General features: G+C 36.4%; 1 protein-coding gene across 1 annotated transcript; it reads right to left on the bottom strand.

Annotated features, from left to right (window-relative positions):
• Positions 1-747: 747 nt before the first annotated feature.
• faxdc2 (fatty acid hydroxylase domain containing 2) lies at positions 748-20831 on the bottom strand. The gene is made up of 9 exons (XM_030153659.1): positions 20751-20831; positions 17022-17059; positions 12784-12881; positions 11383-11486; positions 9522-9643; positions 5849-6054; positions 4128-4233; positions 3857-4023; positions 748-1845 (listed from the first exon to the last, which is right to left on the bottom strand). Exons 1-9 carry the CDS (start codon positions 20773-20775, stop codon positions 1689-1691), a joined length of 1023 nt encoding a protein of 340 aa, XP_030009519.1. The 5' UTR covers positions 20776-20831; the 3' UTR covers positions 748-1688.
• Positions 20832-21037: the final 206 nt, after the last annotated feature.

Raw genomic sequence — 21037 nt, 5'->3', positions numbered from 1 at the left:
AGTCTTTATTCTCTCAAAAACTGATGTTTAAGACATGAGAAGCTACTCACTACATCAGTTGAAGAACTTGGTGCAGATGAAACATGTTCGTCACTGCAGTTAAAAACCGATGGAAGGATCTGAATTAACTGGTTCAGTTAAAATTCAGATGGGGCCTTTTTTTTTTTTTTTTGAAGCCAGGCTGTGTGTTAACTGTGCTGCTGCTGGGTCGGTCTCAGAATTTGATACTGGAGGTTAGTCAGCTTTTCTTTCAGTGTCTCTTAAAGTTTTCTCCTCCAGTTCACGATGGCTGTGTCATCAGAACGCCAACTAGCGCAGTACTCAATCTGTTCCTGCCAAGTGTCAAAGTGAAGTTTGTTTTAGTCATATTTTTGGCCAAATTGTGACAGCTGTTAACTTTACTCTCCTAACACTGTTGATTCATTTTTCATCAACTATGACCTGAAAAAAAATATGACTTAGGCAACTATGCTATGAGGCTAACGGTAAGTAGAAAAAAAAAAGTAATGAAAATATATAAAACAAAACTTAGGGTTGAACCAATGTGCCAAAAACCTCATTAGGTACACCCCCCCCCCCCCTCGGGAAAACTGACAGAATTCAACAACATTCTGTTTCTGAAAACAGTGGTGTAACACACTGTATTTACTATATTTTTTCCATTTTTTTGAAAAGGTAGTCCACAGATATGTGCCATCAGACGTAGCAGTCAAATATACTCTTAAGGTAAAGAAGGACAACAAAAACACTTGATTAAAATGTTTTAATAAACAGTCCAGTCCATAGATTAAACACTAAAATATAAATCACAGCTGAGGAATCTCTTCAAATGAAATATATCTTTAAACGTTCATGTCCTGATAAAACCGTTACAGGCGTTCTCTAATCCAAAGACACATTCAACATTCATGTAAGTGTTTGTGTGGTCAAAGTGCAAATGTACAGACATTTAGTCAAAGTAGGTTCTGTTTATTCAGAGCAGAAAGTGAAGGAGGGTGAATCTGGACCTCTGAGCTTTAAGTCTTACAGTATCTAGTGCCTAGAATATTAGTTTAAAAAATCACTGATTGTACAAGATTAGTTTGTACGGCTTAATACACTGTTGACATGTTTGTAATACAGAAATTACTATGTAATGTAGGACACGAGATGACTTTTCAGACAGAGGGACTATTGTTTTAACCTGTTTATAATGAAATGATCATCTTTGTGTTTTCCAGAGTGAAACATAATAAAAGCCTCGTGGCTGTCTTCGTATAAACCCTGGCCTTCTGTTTATTCCTCAGGCTGGTTCTCACTGATCATGGTTGGAGTGGTTTAGTCAGACTGCTCTGCTTCCTACTAGTTTGGTTTGAACCACGTCAAAAGGACAGAAGTGATAGGATGAACAAGTTCATGATATGAGTGCCGTGTCTGTCTGAAGGCCTGGTTCAAAACCAACACTTTTCATCAAGTCCTGATCAGAGGATGTTTGGTGGAAAATGTAAACGACCTATTGGATCAACACCCCGCTGCTATCTGAGCTATCTGTGACGACATGATGCTAGAGCGGACACTAACCTGCAGGTCTGTCAAAGTGCAAGAAAACATTTGTCATTTTAGGTTTTCAGGATTGTCTTAATTAAAATCTGTATTTAAGATTAATTAGAACATTTAGTCAGTTGTATGGAAGCGGTCGTCAGCGGTCCTCACTGGCCTTTCTTGGGTGTGTCGGGGATGCTCTCCATCAGCGGGGTGAGGCTGGTGAGCAGCGTGTGGCGCTCATACTGCTTCGTCTGTCGGAATTTAGTGTCAGTGCCGTGCAGCCTATCCAGAACACCCAAAACCCCGAAACACTGGTTAAACCTGGAACACAGAAGAACATGTGAGGCCAGATGTGGAGGAAAACAAGAAGGTTTACTCACAAAGAGTTAAAAAAGCTGAAAGATGAGTGTGACAAACCACAGAGTGGACATCAGATACGTGAGAGCACACAAATAAATAAGTGTGCAGAAATATTGTTGTGTGTATTAATAATTCTGTGGTTACAAGACGTTGAGGACAGTGAACTAAAATTACGAACTATCGGAGAGATCTGGTAAATGAGCTGACAGTCAACATGAGTCAGTCAAAACCAAAATCGTATCTAGATTTAGACTTTATTCTGTCTGTAAATCCAACAGGACCTGTTGTTTTACAAGCCACATAACTTCTAAACAGTCTGCTGTTAATAACATTTTTACTTGACACAGATCAGGAAACAGAGGGCAGTGTTTACATCCTGTCTCTGAGCAACAAGTGATAATTAGATTTTTCAGGTAACAAATAGTACTTTAGCGTGATATCAGTGTATTATTATTTTATTTTTAAGGCTTTTTAATCTACTTTCATCCACGCAGTGTCTTCAACCCTTCTGACCATTTCCATTTAGGAGACAGGAAGTCAAACACAGAATCTCACTGTACCGTCTCTGTAGACAGAGGACATTTGTTGAAACCTTTTCAAGGCCACATGGTCAGAGTGGATTCCTACTAGTTAGCAGCCAAAGATGGAATGTAGTGAAGTAACTGATAAACTTGAAAGAGTTTAACTACTAGACTGTTCAAATTCTATTACAGTTCATTCATTTAACTCTTTTTAGGATTAAACTTCCACTGCAGACAATTTTGTAAGGAAATAGCAAAATGTTTAAGTGTTCATTAAACAGCTTCTGCCAAAAAATAGATCATGGAGGTCAATGGAAAGAGACCATTTTTGGTCCTTTTCGAACTGTGCCACAATTCACACATACAATGATTGTCAGTTTATTTGATAATTTTACAAGGGTAAGGGTGTCCATCAATGGACATGTCAAAATCTTTAAAAAAAAAATAAAAAAATCCAAAAAGGACACCACTGCAGTAGATGTTATATTATCTTTACTACAAACTGTGAAGTTTGTGATCCACTGATTTTAGACGTCACCACCCTGAACCTGTAAATACCAAAATCAATGATGAGGCTGTTGAAATTGTTTAACTGACTGAGTGTTCTGACATAAGCTCACATGAATAATAAATAGTACATGGATGAATGAAAAGCAGAAATAGTGGACTAAAGGTAGTGGTAAACCCATTCCACATCCAGTCCATATGAACAGTATTTACTGGACAGCTAAAGGGGCTATTAATGGCACCCAGCTGACAGAAAAGGTTGAGAGACATCAATGTGAAGTGTACACTGTATACCCGGTGATACTAAAAGCAAAAGACAGAATACCTACGACCACTATGACTGAGAACTTAGGTTGTCAAGCTAAGAAATCATTACATCACAACAGAGCTGTTTTTTTCATCATTTTGGACTGAAAGTGCTTCTGAAAAGCATCAGTTTCACCTTCACGCTCTAAACTCTCTGTCTATACTCTGTCAAATAACTTTTGTCAATAAGTAGTGAAACCTAACTTTTGTTCATAGGCTACATCAGTGTGTATCTGCAGAGCTCCACCTCCACCAGTTTGGATGAAAACTGTGTGAAACAACTGAAAAAGTAGGTGGAGTTTACCAATATCCCCCCGCTGCACAACACTTGGGCCCTCGTGCTCACTGATACCCTGCCAAGTCAGGGATTAATTTAGAATTTTAAATTAAATTAAAATTAACTACATTAAACTAAGTTACTGTCCTTTTTGGATATTTTAGTCAAACCAATACAAACATTAATCAGCCCAAGTCTTAACTGTCAATGTTTTCCAAATATTAAAAAAAAACAAAAAACAAACTCAGATGGATGGAATTTGTGGTGCATAATTATAATAATAATAATAATAATAGCAGCCACTGTGTTGTTCCTTTGGTCTGAACTGATGTTGATGAACAGGTGAAGGAGCCGGACTCACCTGAGGTGGTGGAAGTCATGGAACTCTGGGGAGGGCAGGAAGGGCAGGTGGTATCCACAGTGGGAGATGGTGGTGCTGACCAGAGCCAGGCAGTACCACATGCAGGTGGTGGACACGTGGGAGCCCAGGAGCACGGGGCCAATCACCACAGGCAGCATGTTGGAGATCTGACAGCAGAGGAGCACAGGAGGACACAAAACAAGGTTCACGCTTGTACAACCTTCAGAGATCATTCGACACTGAAGGAAAAATGACAGGTAAGTGTACTCACCACATGCTCCAGAGGATGAGCGTAGATGGACACCACTCCGATGGGGGCCGTCCACTCATGGTGCTGTTTGTGGAAATGCTTGTAGAGGCTCGGGTGGTGGAACAGTCTGGGAAAAAAGTAGAAACAAGCAGGCTGCAAGTTTCCTGTAAGCACTTTTCAGTACTACCACCAGATGGCAGTAGTGTACCAATAAAGGCCCACAGCTGACCTGCTTTAACCCACAAAGACCCAGTGGTACTACCGCAATAGCTCCTAAATGAATTTCTCTATTTAACCTTTCTTAAGCGACTTATCACCATTTATTATAAAATTATCTTCTGTAATTTTGCATTGTTTTTCTGTGAAAATCAGGTATTTCCCTATATTTAAATCACTAATCATGTAGATGTTCATAAAAGCTGAGAGTAAATTTAAAGGCTATTTTATCAAAACAAAAAACTGAAGAAAAAGTGACTTTTTCAGTAAAATCTATCATGAACTAAATGTAAACCCAGTGTGTCCAAACTCCATGCATTTAACTGGTGAATCAGTGTTGTAGTAGATGATGGTGTTTCCACAGTAACTACGGAGCCTCTGAATGTTCACATGGGTCATATCTGATGACCATGAAAAGATGACAAACTATATTTTACACCAATTATTTACATATATTGATAGGATTAATGGATCAACAATTATTAAACAGTTTACACCAGTAGATGATTTCGGTCGCCAGTAGCAACCACTTGTAAATTCCAAATTTCGAGTGTGTTGTGTTCAAGTGTTTTTGATGTTCATTTGATGTTCAATTCATCTGCTACAGCAGGAAGAGGATGCATCAAAACTCAAACGGTAAGTAAACTGTATATTTTATAGGTCATTAATCTCTGGGTAGGTACAACCAAACAATAATGGCATTTTTAATACAGTGCTAAGTGGAACCAGAGATCACATTAAAAGTGCGTATACTATGAATGTGCTAAATCATCTAACAGCAGCAGAATGTTAATAAAAGCATTGTTTAGAATTCTTGATGAATCTCTTGTTGCTCTCCATCATGTTGAAAAGTTCAAAGGTTATTTTCATCTCAGTAGCTCCTGTATACAAATTTTTTCCCAGTTCTCCAGTGGAAAATACGATGCGAGGGGGCATTCATGGGCAATTTTCAGGTTTGAAACTAGTATTTACCATAATTCTTATAGTACGTGAAGGCAGCATGACTGCTGCATGTCCATCCTTTAACATCTGCATAGTTTAACATTACTTTCAATATTGCTTACATTTGTACTTAAACTTCATCTTTTTTTGTTTTAACTTTCCTTATACATACTTCATTTTCTCTCAGTAATTCTTGTAATTGTGTTTTTTGTGTTGTGCTGGGAAATCCTCTGATTTATTGTATCCTCAGCTGATCCAGGCTTGCGCTGTTCACTTCACTTCAGTTTTACTTGTATACAGTACCTCCATTCACAATACACGATTGTCTCTTCAGAAATACACATCAAGGAGTTAAAAATACTGCACAGAGGAGACACCCCAACAATATGTCCAGGAGCAAAAAAAAAAATTCTTTCACAGAAGGGAAAAAGCTCTGATAGAACAGGTTTTTGGGTAGGGGGTGGGGGGGTGTCTGCCTCAACTGTCTGACGTTAGAGGAAAACGGAGAGAGAAAAGAAAAGCAGCACCACACACTACAACCTCTGGGTCAAACAGGACACCTGAGCCCATGGTGTCAGCTGTACCTGTGTGAGTAGTAAAACAGGATTTCTTCCAAGATGCCGAAGATGGCGAGCTCTGTCAGGCCCCAGTGGAAGGTGGGCAGCTCGGGTCCACAGGGGGTTCCTCTCCAGCTCATTATGTAGTAAGCGACCACCACCATGGGGCCCGAGATGAAGACCTGGTTGAAGAGGACCGTCTTCAGTGCATGACGGAGCTTGGCTGGATCCACCTGGGTACAGAACCGGATGTGAGATGAAGTTATGAAAACAATCACTGTTGGACATGATCATGTGGACAAGTAACAGAAAATACAACAAAAATAACAACATATTAACTCGTAACCTCCTAAGACCCACTGTCCACATTTGCGTGAGTTGTTGAGTTTCACAACTTTATACCAAAAAACAGAAAAGAAAATTGCCCACCACAAAGGACATTCCAGAAAAACTTTAAAAACTGCATCTGAAAAAACTGATGTATCAAGATGTTTCCAATATAGGTGCTTATTTAATGAAAAACAAAAAAGCTTGTACTTTGCTGACATTTCCTGGGTCTTAGGAAGTTAAATGTTAGTTTTGTTAAAATGTTCAATACTACATTACAGCTTTTGAATTGCATTTTGATTTTTATTGTACTTATAACCACATAATTATAATTACGTTCCACCATAAAACAACATAATTATAATTGCACACAATATTTTTGCACTTATTTATGCCTATTTCTTTGCCCTATCATACTGATAATATTTATCTAGTAAATATTTTTCAAATTCCTATGATGTTTTATTGCACCCATTTTATGTACAACACTTTGCGATTTTTATTGTGAAAAGTGCTTTATAAATTAACTTTACTTACTTACAAATTGCTGTTGTAATTGTGTTTTTTTATTTATTTATTTGTTTGTTTGGAACTACACATTCATTTATTTATTCATTTAAGTAGTTGTAGTATTAATCATTTCTTCCAGGCTCATTTTTATTATACTTGCACAGAGGAACTGCATCACACAACTGTATAAAATAGTGATGACACAAAGATGCATTTTCCCCTGCGTATCAGTCAAATATTCAGCTTAATCCATAAACTGTGTTGTTGTACCTGTACGAGTTCATGACCTCTGTGTGTTTGTGTGCACGTGTGGGCACATGTATGAACAGATGAACCTTTGCACAGTTACAGACTGCTTTTGTAACTACACTTATCTTACCAAAGTACATGTTTGTGAAGGAAATGTGCATTTGTCCGGTCGTACATGTAAATATGTGGATATAACAAAGAGAGCAAGTTTTAACAAATGGTCTGTGATTCATGAACAAACACACTTTGGAAATACAAAACCACGTTCACAAATAACTATTAAACCAGTGCAACACATTTTCTGATGTTTCATCTTTCTTACAAGTAAAAGAAAAAAAATTGACAAAGATCTGGAAATAATTAATAATAACAAGTTAAGAAATAAAATAAAACGTAATTTTTGCCTCAATTTTTAATTGAGTTGCAGCACCACCTCCTGTTGTGAGGGAATCACTGCACAAATACCGTTGTAATAGTAATAGCAGGAATGTGTGTGTTTCTGGTAACAATTTACTTTTCCTACCTGTTTGTTGATACACACATCAGTACCCGTCACCTCATGCATTTTCAAGAGAGACTAATTGTGTAAAATTGAATACATTTGATCAGAATTAACGTTCATGTGTATTTGCATAACTGCAGATCTTCCCAGCATCAATACAGAAAACAAAAATTACATTTAAAAAATGATAAACAGTTGGTAAAGGGAAGGGTTTTGATGCTTCAAGTAGTGCTGGCATTAATATTTCATTGGCACATTGGGATGAAGTTGATGTTCACTATTTTAAGTCTGTATTTTTTTTTTATTATTATTTTTAGTATTTTAAGTCTTATTATGTGAGTTTCAATTCACTTTGCACATAAACAGCCCTTAGAAATGTTCTTCAAAGGCCAACTTTTTCATTTATTCATTTCATTTGTCTTATGAGACTTTTCATATTCACTTTTACTGCAACAAAGAGGTTCACACAGTACTTCTACTTTTTCTCTATAAAACTATCTGAGAATCTATGCCTCTACTGAAAAAGTGTGTATTTTTATACCACTCATCACTGAGGACATCCTCAGCAGACATGGTAGAACAATGTTGCCTAAAGTCACATATTTTTTTAACCTCCTCAGACCCAGCGATGGGTTTTCTGTCCATATTTGTGGTCAAGAGTTTCACAGCTTTGTACAAAAAAAACAAACAAAAAAAAATTATTGTCCACCGCAGAGGACATTCCATAAAAAATTTTTAAAAATGCATCTAAAAAAACTGTTGCATCATGATGTTTCCAATATAGGCAATTATTTTATTTTTTTTTAAAAAAGCCAAAACTTGTACTTTCCTGACATTTCCTGGGTCTCAGGAGGTGAAGATACTTATTTTTGCACTTGTACGACATGTGGTTTCTGAGGCTGGTGATCATGCTTTGTTGAACAGCAGGACATGCGAAAACATGTTTTGTGTGTTTGGTTTTGGTACAAAAGGAGTTCCATACATTGTATATTTAGAGTAAGCATTTCATTATGTCTGGTGTGCAGCGTCTTTGTATCTTGTTTGACCCGTTCTTCCAGGTGGATCGGTCATTTTTTAAACACAAAGGTGTAATGCAGTGACTATGTTAACAGAAACATGCCTTAGAAACGGAACATTTGTGCAGTTGTAGCTTAGTCTCTGCAAAATAATACGTTTACATGAATAAAAAAAGTAAAACCAGTTAACCAGATGAATTACTTCAGTCTACTTTTTCTCAAGTCATTTGCATTTTGTTTGTTTGTTTTTTTGTGTTGTCCACATAGTGCTGTTCCCAGACTTTATGGCTCTGTTTATGACCACTAGGGTTCAGGCTCAGAGGGTTACTCTCGGTCACCAGATGGTCAATAGGAAAACCACCGGTGACTCAGCAAAGTGTGATCAGCTTCACAGGTCATCTCCTCTTCTGTCTTTTAAAAATAATATGCTCTGCTGTGAAAAGACATGCTATTATCTATACACAGTACATACCAATTCTAGACATCACACCTTAAAGATAAAAAAGGGGATGGAATGTAGTCTAAAGAATACCTGAAGATTGTTTATGGAGAGTTTATGGACATTTTAATCACACAAATGAGTCTCTGCTTAAGGGTATGCGATAACTCATTTAAATGAACAGAGCAGCCTCCATCTCCTCTAATCAGTAAGGTTGGCCTTTATCTCTCCAGCGTCCATCTGTTTATCAGTCACAGAGCAGACTTTGCACAGATGGACAGATGGACACGTCATATCAGTAGGATGGAGGTGAAACATGTTTGTGCATAGATGTTCATGCACATACAAACACGCAACAATCATGTGGTTATTTCTACGATCAAACTCAAGTATGATATAACTCGAGCGCCATTATCAATAACAGATTAACACACCTATGTTTACCTGCAGAACATGCTCTCATTTGTGCATACTTTCAGAAGCTGTCAAGCCAATAAAACGCTTGTTAGATCAGATGGATTTATTGCTTGTCACAATACCCGGGGCCACAGATGTCTCTGAGCTATGATTACTCAATGAAGGGTTCAAGTGCAGAGAGTTATTAGGGGTTAAAAAATGCTACAGCCATGGCAAAGTGCATGCCGGACTGGAACTCACCGGGTTGTTCTTGTCCACCTGGATGCGGTAACGGGTGATAAATGAGGGTTTACCGGTGGTGTCCACCAGCAGCAGCAGAGCATTGGACCCCCAGAACGCTAAAGTAGGGATCAACATGGTCCCTGTGGAGTACGACAAAACCACAGTCAGTGAAGGACAATATGAGTCCTGAGTATAGACACTAGACATTTACAGTAACTGTTTGAGAGGCAACAGAAAAAAACACACACACAAACTTCATTTTGTAAGAACAGATTATGTTATCAGAAGAGATTTGAGGATGCTGACCAGTTTGGTCATGACACAAACAACAGAAATCTGAGAGGAATTATGTGAAGCGGCACTATAAAAGAACTACTGCTCATATCAGGGAAGCAGGACTCTGATATGATATGACAGATATGATGACTTCCTTTGGTCCCCTCAAATTAATTTCCTTTTCATGTTACATAACACTGGAAAAAATTATACCACTAAAATGATGTGTGCTCTGGAAAATGTCCATCCAAGACAAATAATTTAAGTGTGTCCATCCACTGTCATTGATCCAACTCCATGGTTTTATTATTAATATTATTATTATTTTTAATTTTGTTCAGTTTGTCTTATTTTGTTCATGTTACTAATTACTTTGTTGATTTATTATTAATTCTTGTTGATTTTGTTTGTTTGTGTAGCTGTTTTTGTTCATTTCGTTGCTTATTTTATTCTTTTACTTTATTTTATGTAAATGTTTTTTTTCCCCCACATTATTATTATTATTATTTTTTTCCATTATATCATACACATAATTTAAATTTGCATACACATCATGGACATGACAATATTGGATTTTCAGTAGGTTCTTTGGGTAGTGCATCTTTTGGAAAGGTTTTCCCAAAGCCCTAGTCTGACCCCTGATTGAAACTATACCTTTGCCAAAAAAACCCCCCCCCAACAAACATGATTGAACTCTACCAGTTCTCAATGACGATCAAACTTCCATTATTCTGCCAGAGGTTTGCTGATGGTTTACCAAAAGCATTCAGAGTTGCTAAGGCAAGTTTTTCTAAACAGTAAGTGTGATATATCCTCCTGAAACCCAGCAATACATTTTTGTCCACTGTAAGGGACAGGAGTTGAACAGCTTTACTTAAAAAAAAAGACAAATAAAAAAAGAAAATGGTGTCCAGTGCAAAGGACATTTCATAAGAAAAAATGTATTTGAAAAAACTGTTGTATCATGTCATTTCCAATCAAGGCAATTAGGCCTATTTAATGTTAAAACAAAACAAAAAAAAAAACAAATCAATTTTTCTTTGCTGGATCTCTGGAGGATATGTATATTTTGACCATTTATGTATAATTATGGCCTTGTTTGATTTCAGAAAGTGTAATCATTTGTGCAGCAAATTCCTGGATTTCACAAACATTCTTGCTGTAAAAAGAACAGATAAAAAAATACCACTGAAAACCCAATATTGCCATAATATTTATGATTAGCAACAGTAGATCATATGATCGTATGACCTGATATCCAGAGTGAATAACTGTACTCAGTGCACCAAATGCTGTAATCTCTGTGACTGATGCCAAATACAAAACAACAGCTCTTTATTACAGCCCAGAATTTATCAGACAAAGCCCTGTCTATGTTTCAGATGGGATGAAATCAAGTGTGCAATCTAATTTGACACAACTTGTAAATTACATATATTATATAATGTGAAAGTGTCCTCACACTGTAATAACCCACATTCTCTAATTAGAGGACAGGATGTGAGGTGTCATATGACAGAAACTTTATGAGCTTAGGGCTGTTTTCTTCTTTTTAACCAAACCTAAATAAAAGGTTATGAATCATCAGTAACTTGTCTCTTACCCAAGTAGAACAAAGCAGCATCATGACCCTCAAATGCAAGATACAACTTTGTCCACAAATTCTGCCAGAAATCTCCTGAAGCTCCCCAAAACTTCTGCAGATGCCTGGAGAAAAACACAGTGAAGGATACAACATATGCCAGTGTTTCCCCCCGGTTCACAGCCCCAGTGTGTGTGTGTGTGTGTGTGTGTGTGTGTGTGTGTGGTATAAATAAGATATATAACGTAAGTATAAACTAATTTGCTTAATTAAAGGACAAGGTTCTATAGGACCTGTTCTATAGGAAAGGCATCTTTGAAGGACTTCTGTTGTGATCTGGCACTATATAGAAAATAAAATTAAATCAAATTAACTTGACCCTCTAAGAGGGAGGAGGGTGCGGTTGGGGGGGTGGGGGGGGGATGGCAGGATGCCCCTCTAATATAATGGTAAGGTAAATGCTGTATTCTCCAACCTCAGAGAGAAAAAAAATTAAAGGACACAAGTAAACGGATTAATAAGATTTTCAACTATGACTGACAAACAAAAAAAATTTATTCAATTTAATTTATATTCATTACAATGGTTTTCTGGTGCATAATAATAGTATTTAGAGTTTATTTTCCACTCATCTCACCTCAACTCAACTCATCATGGCCTTTTTAGATTTTCCATTGTGAGAGTAGGCAGCATTAAGCACTACCAAGTACTATTTTTAGTGCCAACTTCACCAAGGTTCCAAGTAAGCTAAAGCTAAACCCAACATAAAACCATGCAGATGATAATGTGTTGATCCAGAAACTTTGGTACGTCGATGCCTGTGTACATCATCATGTTACAATGTCGTATTTAAATATCTAAGATAAGCTAGCAGGAATCTCAAAGTCCAAATTTTTAAGTATGCTCTGCCTCGATAAATCAGGAACATAGATCTGAAGTCTAAGCAAGTCTGACCTGAAAAAAGTCTCAGAACTGAGTTATATATAAAAATTCTTTCATTTGCTTCGTTATTGTCGCGTCACTTATAGCTACAGTCATGCTGAAGAAGACGTCACAATATGTTTGTGCTTCCTGTGAAGTTTCAATGCACTGGTAACAAAAACTGAGCAAAGATATAAGTACAGTTAAAGCAATTTAATCCAGTACCATCAGAGGAAAAGCAGTATAAAAAAGGACTTATTCTTTTTCCAGTGGAATGATTTACAGCTGCACAGTAAATATATCGAATTATAGAACACACTTGTCATATTGAGCTGTCCTTCCTTGTCCTGTTTTGATGTTCTGTTGTGTTGTAACTGACCTGAAAGTTTGCATAGGTGTTAATCTAACATGTATCAGCACCAACCCTGAGGCTCCTCTCAGGTTTATCTGAGGACACACCGAGGCTTTTTTGTGAGAAGGGATATTGTAACGGGATCCTACCATGTTAGCGAGTTGCCAAACGCAGCCAAGAATAAAATTCCAGATCCAATGACAAATGTTGCTTTCTTTACAGAGTCCCACAGTCCTCCGGGACCCTCCTGCACAGAGTAGAAGAAAGGAGAACTCTGTGTGAACAACTCTGTTACTTTGAGAACACAGTGAATTCCCATCATGTCCCATGATTGAGGTTAAAAGACACATCAGCATTTCCCTCAGAAATGTCTTATGATGCCTCTAAGTAACCGTTAAAACTGTCTGAGATAGCGAGAATCATTTTGAATTATAATGACAGCAGGTGTTTTTGGGGAAGTGTCTCTTAGGCCAGGGTGTTTCTGTTCAGTGAATTACAGGTTTACACAAACAATGATATACTTTTGTTTTTGTGTAGGTGAGGCTTTTGGCACCATGGGACCGGACTCATAACACACCCTAAAAGAAAGTCTAAATAAAACCAGTGCAGCCAGAATGATTCTGACCATTAAGTTGGAATACCAACATGGAAATTAACTGTCATGCTTTACTTGTTTTTCTACCCATCAAACTAAATACAGCGCTGAAGTACAGTACATTTTCAATTGTTTTACAAAATCTAAAACTGCTACAACAAAGTACATTCAAAGTACAAAATACTGCTATGAGAATGCAGTGCTGATGTTGGGTGCAACCGTTTCTAATGAACTGCAAAACATACTAAGACACTGACATCTTACTAGTTCACCTTAAAATCAACACTGGACAAAATTAATTAATTTATGGATGATTTTAAAAAGGAATTAGATTTTTCTTTTGAAAAAAATCATAACATATGATTCAAAAGAATTTTATTAAATAGGCCCAACATATCAAGGCTGTCATTTCAGCAATTTTAAATAAATTAAAGGGAGCATTTTGGATTTTTGTTAAGGCTGAAAGGTCTCTAGAGGTAGGACTGACCTACGTTATGATTGAGCTATTCATGATTTTCACAAAGCAAAAAGTCAGTTGACATTAGGGCTGAAAGATATATCGTTATCGTATCAATGTCTAGATATGAACATTCAAGACATTAATATCGAAAAAGCAACTATATAAACGATATAGATTTCCCCCGCGCTCGCCCTGCATGTACAGCTCTGGAAGTCACAACAAATGTAATTTATTCGTACTGTTAATGTTGATGACTGGCTGTGAGTTCTTATAAAAAAAACTGTACTTTCCACATTCTTTTGTATTCTGATGTTTGTATTTTTCTGAAAAATGCTTGGTTTTCACCGAACTCGTAGTCATATCGTATCGATGACGAGACATCTGGCATGAATATCGAGATATGAAATTTTGTCCATATCGTTCAGCCCAAGTTGAAATAATGGCATATATTTCCCAACCCTCATGGAACTAGGTTTGTCACAATTATTGCATATCACAAACATTTGAGCACTAGTAATTATTTTACATAACTGTAGTAATATTATCCATTTTACTTGTATAAAAACACTTAGATGAAACTATCAGAAGTAACACAGTTTCCTATTTCCATCATTGCCCTGGTGCTGCTCTAGTGTCATTATTTTGTGAGGTATCTTTAAATTATGTCCCATCAGCTGGGTTCATTTTTTTGTTGACTAATAGCAGAAAACAACAGAAAAATAATGCATTTTATATATCAATAATGGTTCTTTGTCTTAATTAGTTGTATATGCATAATCACAACTATCAGTAGACTTAGACAGTGGTGGCATTAAGGCGAAATAACAGATATATAAATGCAATCATTTTTATGACAGCACAAACTTATTTTGGGGCAACCCTTGGACATTTTTTTTTTTTTTTTTAACTTTTTGTATCTGGTAAAAAGAAATTTACTTTACTTACTTATTTCACAATTTCCCACTCAGCCAGTTGTAGACATTGAACTTATAGTAATAATAAGAGGCATCTAACTAAATAGATAAAGCTAGATAAAGGCCTGGAGTTAGTATTTTGGCCTTCATCATTTTAAACACGAAAAGCGTGAGCTAATGCTAATGCTACCTTACTCATGATGTAAAACTGCAAACTTCATGAAACATCTGTGTATTTGATGGTGTTGCTAGTGTAATATCTTAATAAATGTGGACCTGTGTGTCAGAAAAATAAAATAAAATTAATAAAAATCAGTGAACAGAAGATCAGAAAATCACAACTGTCTATCAAAGGCATCCAGGTGTTTGTTGACCGCTGGGAAAAATGCTGTGTATTTTAGTAGTTGTAGATAAGTTCAATGTAAAACCATAGGAGCCAGGCTTTTTTGAAGGCAGCATTTAGTGGCTGTTGGTGGTATTACACTTTAAGATATCTGGTGTCACTTTCAAGCTGCAGTTGTAGCCATTTCTATGTTCCAAGGACCAGGGTTGGGGTCTAGACCTTGGGAAGATGGATACGCTTGTGCCAAAACAGCTGACATGGCTCTTTCTGACCTAATAAAATCCACTTACCAGCACCTGTAAAGCTCACTAATGCTTTTATTTAGTCTTTAATTTATTTTATCCACACAAGAGAGATCCATTTTGTGATACGATAGAAATAATCTGGCACAAATTTTTTCTCAACACCACAATATTCAGTTTTTTTTCACATTGTAATCACATAAAACATTAAATTACATGTTCATAAGCTGAGGGGCGAGCAGCTGGATGGTGCCATTTGGGCCAGATCCTAAAGACCCATTTCTCTTGTTTATTCTCTACAAACTGGAGTTAAAGGAAACCTCCTGAAATTTAAACTCTTTCATTTAATGTGCTGATAAAAGTGTTCAAATTCCCAATGTCAATAATAAAACTGTGTCTGGGGTTCAACAACCACCAAGAGCTTTTGCCCGAGTAAAATCTGATCCTGCCACACACAAAGAAAAGAGTGAGTGGGAATTAATTTCAGGGATGGATGTCACTTTGAGCAGAGCTTTTAAAATGGCAGCTTTTACCCCAGCTGCACTTTGCTGGGTCATGGTAACAGTGGAAACTATATTAGACAGAATGTGCTCAAGAGTTCAGGACACTGTGCCGACTACATTTATTATCTATTATTTAATCCGTGTGAACAGTTTAGAGACGTGACCAAAAATCTGCTTAACATCAAACAAAAGCACATTCTGGATATTTCCTATTGGACTGTACTCTCCTAGTCCACAACTGAAAAATCACATCAGCACTCATTCTCTGGGTGATCACACACCACTTGAAGTAAATTTCTCGTGACTTTAAATTTACGAGGAGGAAAAAAATGCAACCTGTCAAGCTAAGCCTGTCGAAGAGCAACGCGGCAACAAGACACATGGGTATTTCAGAAACAGATTAGAAAAACATCAAGATGGAAATCAAAATAACTTCATGAAAGCAGACCTGCGTCGTATTAGATGGACGTAAGTGAGGTGAGTTGACCATTACTGCAAAATAAGTGGTTTATTTCACAATAATGATTGGCTCACTGTGCATTAAGTGGCTTATTACCTAGCTTCATACTAAAGAAATTATTAAAAGAACAATAATAAAATGTATTTAAAACAGATTTTGTTTTATTTGAAATCTAAGATCAGAACTGTGCCCACAACAATACAACGTACACAGAAGTAACAGGCTCATGTGAAAATCCTCTACAAATTCATCTAGTTACTTGGTTTGGGCTAAGTTCAGTTTTAGAAAGGGTCACTTACATGAAGACAAAAAAAAAAAAATTTTTAACTGCAATTATTTTGACCGATAATGATGGATAATTGTAATGGAATTACCTTTACTGTATGTTACTTCCTCTGAAAAAAACATGTTCCCTCACATCTGGAGATAATCCTTCTAATTCTCTACAGTAACACAATGTCTCATTTATAATGGACCGTTGTGAAGACATTTTAATTTTATCAAAAATAAAATTGAGGTGCCTGTGATTTGGATATGTCACTATTTCAAATAATTGTTCATCTCTAGTTTGTAGCTCCTTTATGAATAGGGGTGAGAACATACCATGACCCACAATCACTTCCTAAAGATGGCGTTTTTTAATAACACGTTACTTACATACATGAAACTTATGTGAAACCAAGTGAGCAAATATGTTAACGGGCACATCTTCAACAATGACGTTACATAGCATTCTTCAATTTATCATCTTTTAGGGTGTGGATGCGTTCTTGCAGAGAGGACCATGACTCACTGTATTGTGTAACTGTCAACCTGCATCTATTATTGAAACATTCGTGACAGAGACGTGCAAAGGTGTTGTGTTCTTACCTGTGTGCTGCTGCCCGCTGAGGTACCTCCCCTCATGTCTGTAAAAACAATAACATTTTAAATACTCTTAGTGTATTTACAGTTTAGTTTATAGAGTTTAATTTTTGGTGGAGTGAAAACAAACATAAAACAATGTGAATACAGTATGAATAATTCAACCCATTTTATTCCATTCAGATTCATATGAACTTTATTCATCCCGAGGGGGATATTCATAAAATGATTAACACAACATTAATTAAAAACCATAATGCATCCACCACATAATTTCCATTTAAGGATTAATTTCACAGTTCAAGACATTTTAGTTTTCTCAATCAATAACCTTCATAACAAATAAAGTACAACAGTAACTGTTATTGTAATATTCAATACAATGGTTCTGGTTGAGTCTCTAACTGCCTTTTTTTTTTTTGTCTTTTTAATGGTACAATAATCATCTGAGTGCCCGGTGGAAAACTGTAGGATTATGTGTAAGCCTATTATAATTCATGCTACAGTGTGCATTTTTTTCCACTCAAATTCTTTGGGATAACAATGTGCCCTGAATTCACATGCCTTCCTCCTTTGTTATTGAGCATACAGGGGCAAAGTTTGGGGAGAAAAAAAAAATCAAGTTTCAGAAGGACCTCCGTTACAGGAATTAGGCCGAGTGTCTAAACTGCACAAAGAGAAATACTGTACAGTTATTATACCACATTGGCCTAGGTGTATCTAAGTTTATTTAGAATGTTTCACAGACAAACACATAGCACTAAAAGTGTTTGGTTCAACCACTTAAACCTGTAGGACAAGAGTGTCGAACATACGGCCCGTGGGCTAAAACCGGCCTGCCTAGGGGTCTAATCTGGCCCATGGGATGAATTTGTGAAATGCAAAAATTACACTTTAGATATTAACTATCATGGATGTCAAAGTCATTTTAGTTCAGGCACCACATACAGCTACAATCTGATCTCAAGTGGCCAATAGTTTACCAATAAAATACTATCATAATAACCTACAGGGTGGGGAAGCAAAATTTACAATATTTTGAGGCAGGGATTGAAAGACAGTGTATGACCAATTAGTTTATTGAAAGTCATGAGAATTTATTTGGCACAGGAAAATTTACAAAATAGAAAATGTTTTTATTCTATGTGTCCTCCTTCTTTCTCAATAACTGCCTTCACATGCTTCCTGAAACTTGCGTAAGTGTTCCTCAAATATTCGGGTGACAACTTCTCCCATTCTTCTTTAATAGTATCTTCCAGACTTTCTCGTAATAGTTTTGCTCATAGTCATTCTCTTCTTTCCATTATAAACAGTCTTTATGGACACGCCAACTATTTTTGAAATCTCCTTTGGTGTGACGAGTGCATTCAGCAAATCACACACTCTTTGACGTTTGCTTTCCTGATTACTCATATGGGCAAAAGTTTCAGAAAAGGTATGGATAATAGTGTTAGGTATGATTATGACATCAATATATGTTTGGTTTCAAAACAACTGACGTAGTGCCTGCTGAGAAAAAACAACTAAATGTTCATTGTAAATTTTGCTTCCCCACCCTGTAGGCTATAAGTAATGACAACTCTAAGTTTTTCTCTTTGTTTTAGTCTAAAAAATGTTAAATTCCATTAAAATATTCATATTAACAAACTAGCCTTTCACAAAAAATGATGCCTGTTACTAAATATTTTGTGCCCTTGTAGATCAAATGCACATGTGCAACTGAGCCGAGGCATAATATTATTCAAACTGAATTTATTTTTCTTCAGAAATTTCAGGTTGTTTTTAGTTGTTCATCTTATTCACATTATACGTTGTAAATGTAAACATTGTCATAAAGTAATTTGAATTTTTGTCACTGTTATTTTATTTTCTGGCCAACTTGAGATCACATTGGGCAGTATGTGGCCCCTGAGCAAAAATGAGTTTGACACCATTGCTGTAGGAGTTTGTGTATTGTGTTTTGCTGCCTGTGAGGAAATAAAGTGTGAATCTCCAAAAGAGAAAAAGAAAACAATTACAACTGGTACAATATGAGCTCAGAAAAGATTATGAAGTTAAGTGTTTCCATGAAACTCAGAGGGATCTACAGGATGCACTGAGTAAATGAGCTTGAATAAGCAGTGATGGACTATGAACTAAATACTTTTATTAAAGTACTGTACAAATAAAGGTATTAAAGTCAGCTTCATGGTTTTTGTACTTGCTTGAGCACAAGTCTTGTACATGCCACATCATCCAGCTTTTAATAAAACTCTGATAGCTATTTGTTAAAGAGGGGAGGCTCTTCAACTTCAGGTAGACGGGGCTTTACCACACTGATCCCTTTTTTTCTACAAGACATCCAACAAATGTCCTTGCCTGTCTTATTTTTTTTTTTTATTTAACCTTTATTTACTCAGGCAAGCAATTAAGAACAGATTCTTAATTCTAAACTAAATTCTTAAGTCTAAACTGCAGTGTAGAAATAACAAGATAAAATCCGAAATCACAGCAACTTTTACATGTATTTCTTGATTGTCATTATTTAAACAAGTGCTGGTGAGATAAAGTAAGAGTAAACTAGTTAACAGTGCTATTTCTAATATGATAATTGCCATTTTCTTCAGTTATAGAAACTGCATAAAATGGAATGTAGAACTCCTCAAATAAATTGCTTGTTATAACATTTAGACGTAGAAGGAATCAAAATGGTGTCTCGACTGCCTCATTTTGAGCCAGGAAAATGCTCTATTCATCAACACTTCAGTGAAAAAAGACTGCACTTCTTACTTCACTTATTTGTCTGACAGATAATAATTTTTCATTCTCTTCCTATTCAGTGAAATGCATTGATTTGAAATAATGGAGATAAAACTGAAAGATGAAGTGATTGCTTTATGGGTTGGTTCTTTAATTGTCCTCCATCTTAAAAAGGTAAATAAATTATTATTTAAAAGCCCTCCTGGATTCACTGTAAAATCCACTGTCACAAAGCTGAAACGGCTGTTTTTCTGAGCTCCTGAAGAATTTCTTTTTTATGTGCTTTTCTTGCAACAGTGACACCACAAACATAATGATGTACATTAAACTACAACCAGAAGGCTACATTTAAAAAAAAATTAATAAATGAGCCCGATCTAAAACATGTACATCACTAAAATGAATCCAAAACCATCATATATAATAGGAAAACACTGACTGGGAACATTTTAATGTAAAATGTACACTTAGACTTTGCATAATTTTGGTACATTAGTCTACTAATACTTTAATAATTCTACTTAAATAAACTTTCGAAAGCATTACTTCAGTCAAGAGTATCTGCGGGTTGCTCTTGTTTTTGCAGGTGAGGAGACTAAAAAAGGAAACAAATAAATGTGGGTTTGTGTTGTGATGTGGGGGAGGGGAGCTTTCATTTCACAACATTCGCTATATGTTACTACAACAATGAATAAAAACTTAAACAGCTCCGCCATTAAAGGTTTTCAGTAGCCTTTAGTTTGAATACTTCAACTTCTAATCATACAGAAACCTATGTGTTAGTTTTATTATCATACTTTTTGTAGAAACACATAGTTTTAGGAGAAAATACCGACCTGGATAAACATCCATCTCTGACAAAATGCGTAGACTTCAAAGCACCGCAATACTGTCAACCTGGCAGACATTTACTACACAACTAAACACTCTGACTAAACCGCAGCTTTTATAACACGAACAAAGCGACGTAAACGTAAAAAACAGAGTGGGACTTACTGCTCGTATGTGCGTCCACCGTCATGTCTCTCCTCTCTGTCTGTCCGCACTGGCTCTGCACATGAAGCCAAAAAGCAGCGTTTATTTACAACTACATCCCACTTCTGATTGGCTGATGCGTGGTCAGCTGACCCGGAAGAAGCGGTTCTAGTCCTCTATGTTGTTATCTGCGGATTTATATGGTTTTTCTTTCTTTTTTTTTTTTTTTTCCTCCAGTTCACTCGTAACCAGGTGAAGGTTAAAACTCAGCATGTGACGTTACATGAAAGTGACAGTTCATTTCAGTA

This window comes from Sphaeramia orbicularis, chromosome 14 (assembly GCF_902148855.1).
Source record: "Sphaeramia orbicularis chromosome 14, fSphaOr1.1, whole genome shotgun sequence".
NCBI lineage: Eukaryota > Metazoa > Chordata > Actinopteri > Kurtiformes > Apogonidae > Sphaeramia > Sphaeramia orbicularis.
Note: the sequence above shows the minus strand (reverse complement) of the source record. Positions and strands in the feature narration are given on the sequence as shown.

Coding starts and splice junctions, on each gene's coding strand:
- faxdc2 (XM_030153659.1), bottom strand. CDS start 20,775: ATGACGGTGGACGCACATACGAGCA. Junction 17,060..20,750: donor GGTGGACGCACATACGAGCA/GTAAGTCCCACT, acceptor TTGTTTTTACAG/ACATGAGGGGAGGTACCTCA. Junction 6,055..9,521: donor AGGTGGACAAGAACAACCCG/GTGAGTTCCAGT, acceptor TTCTGTACCCAG/GTGGATCCAGCCAAGCTCCG.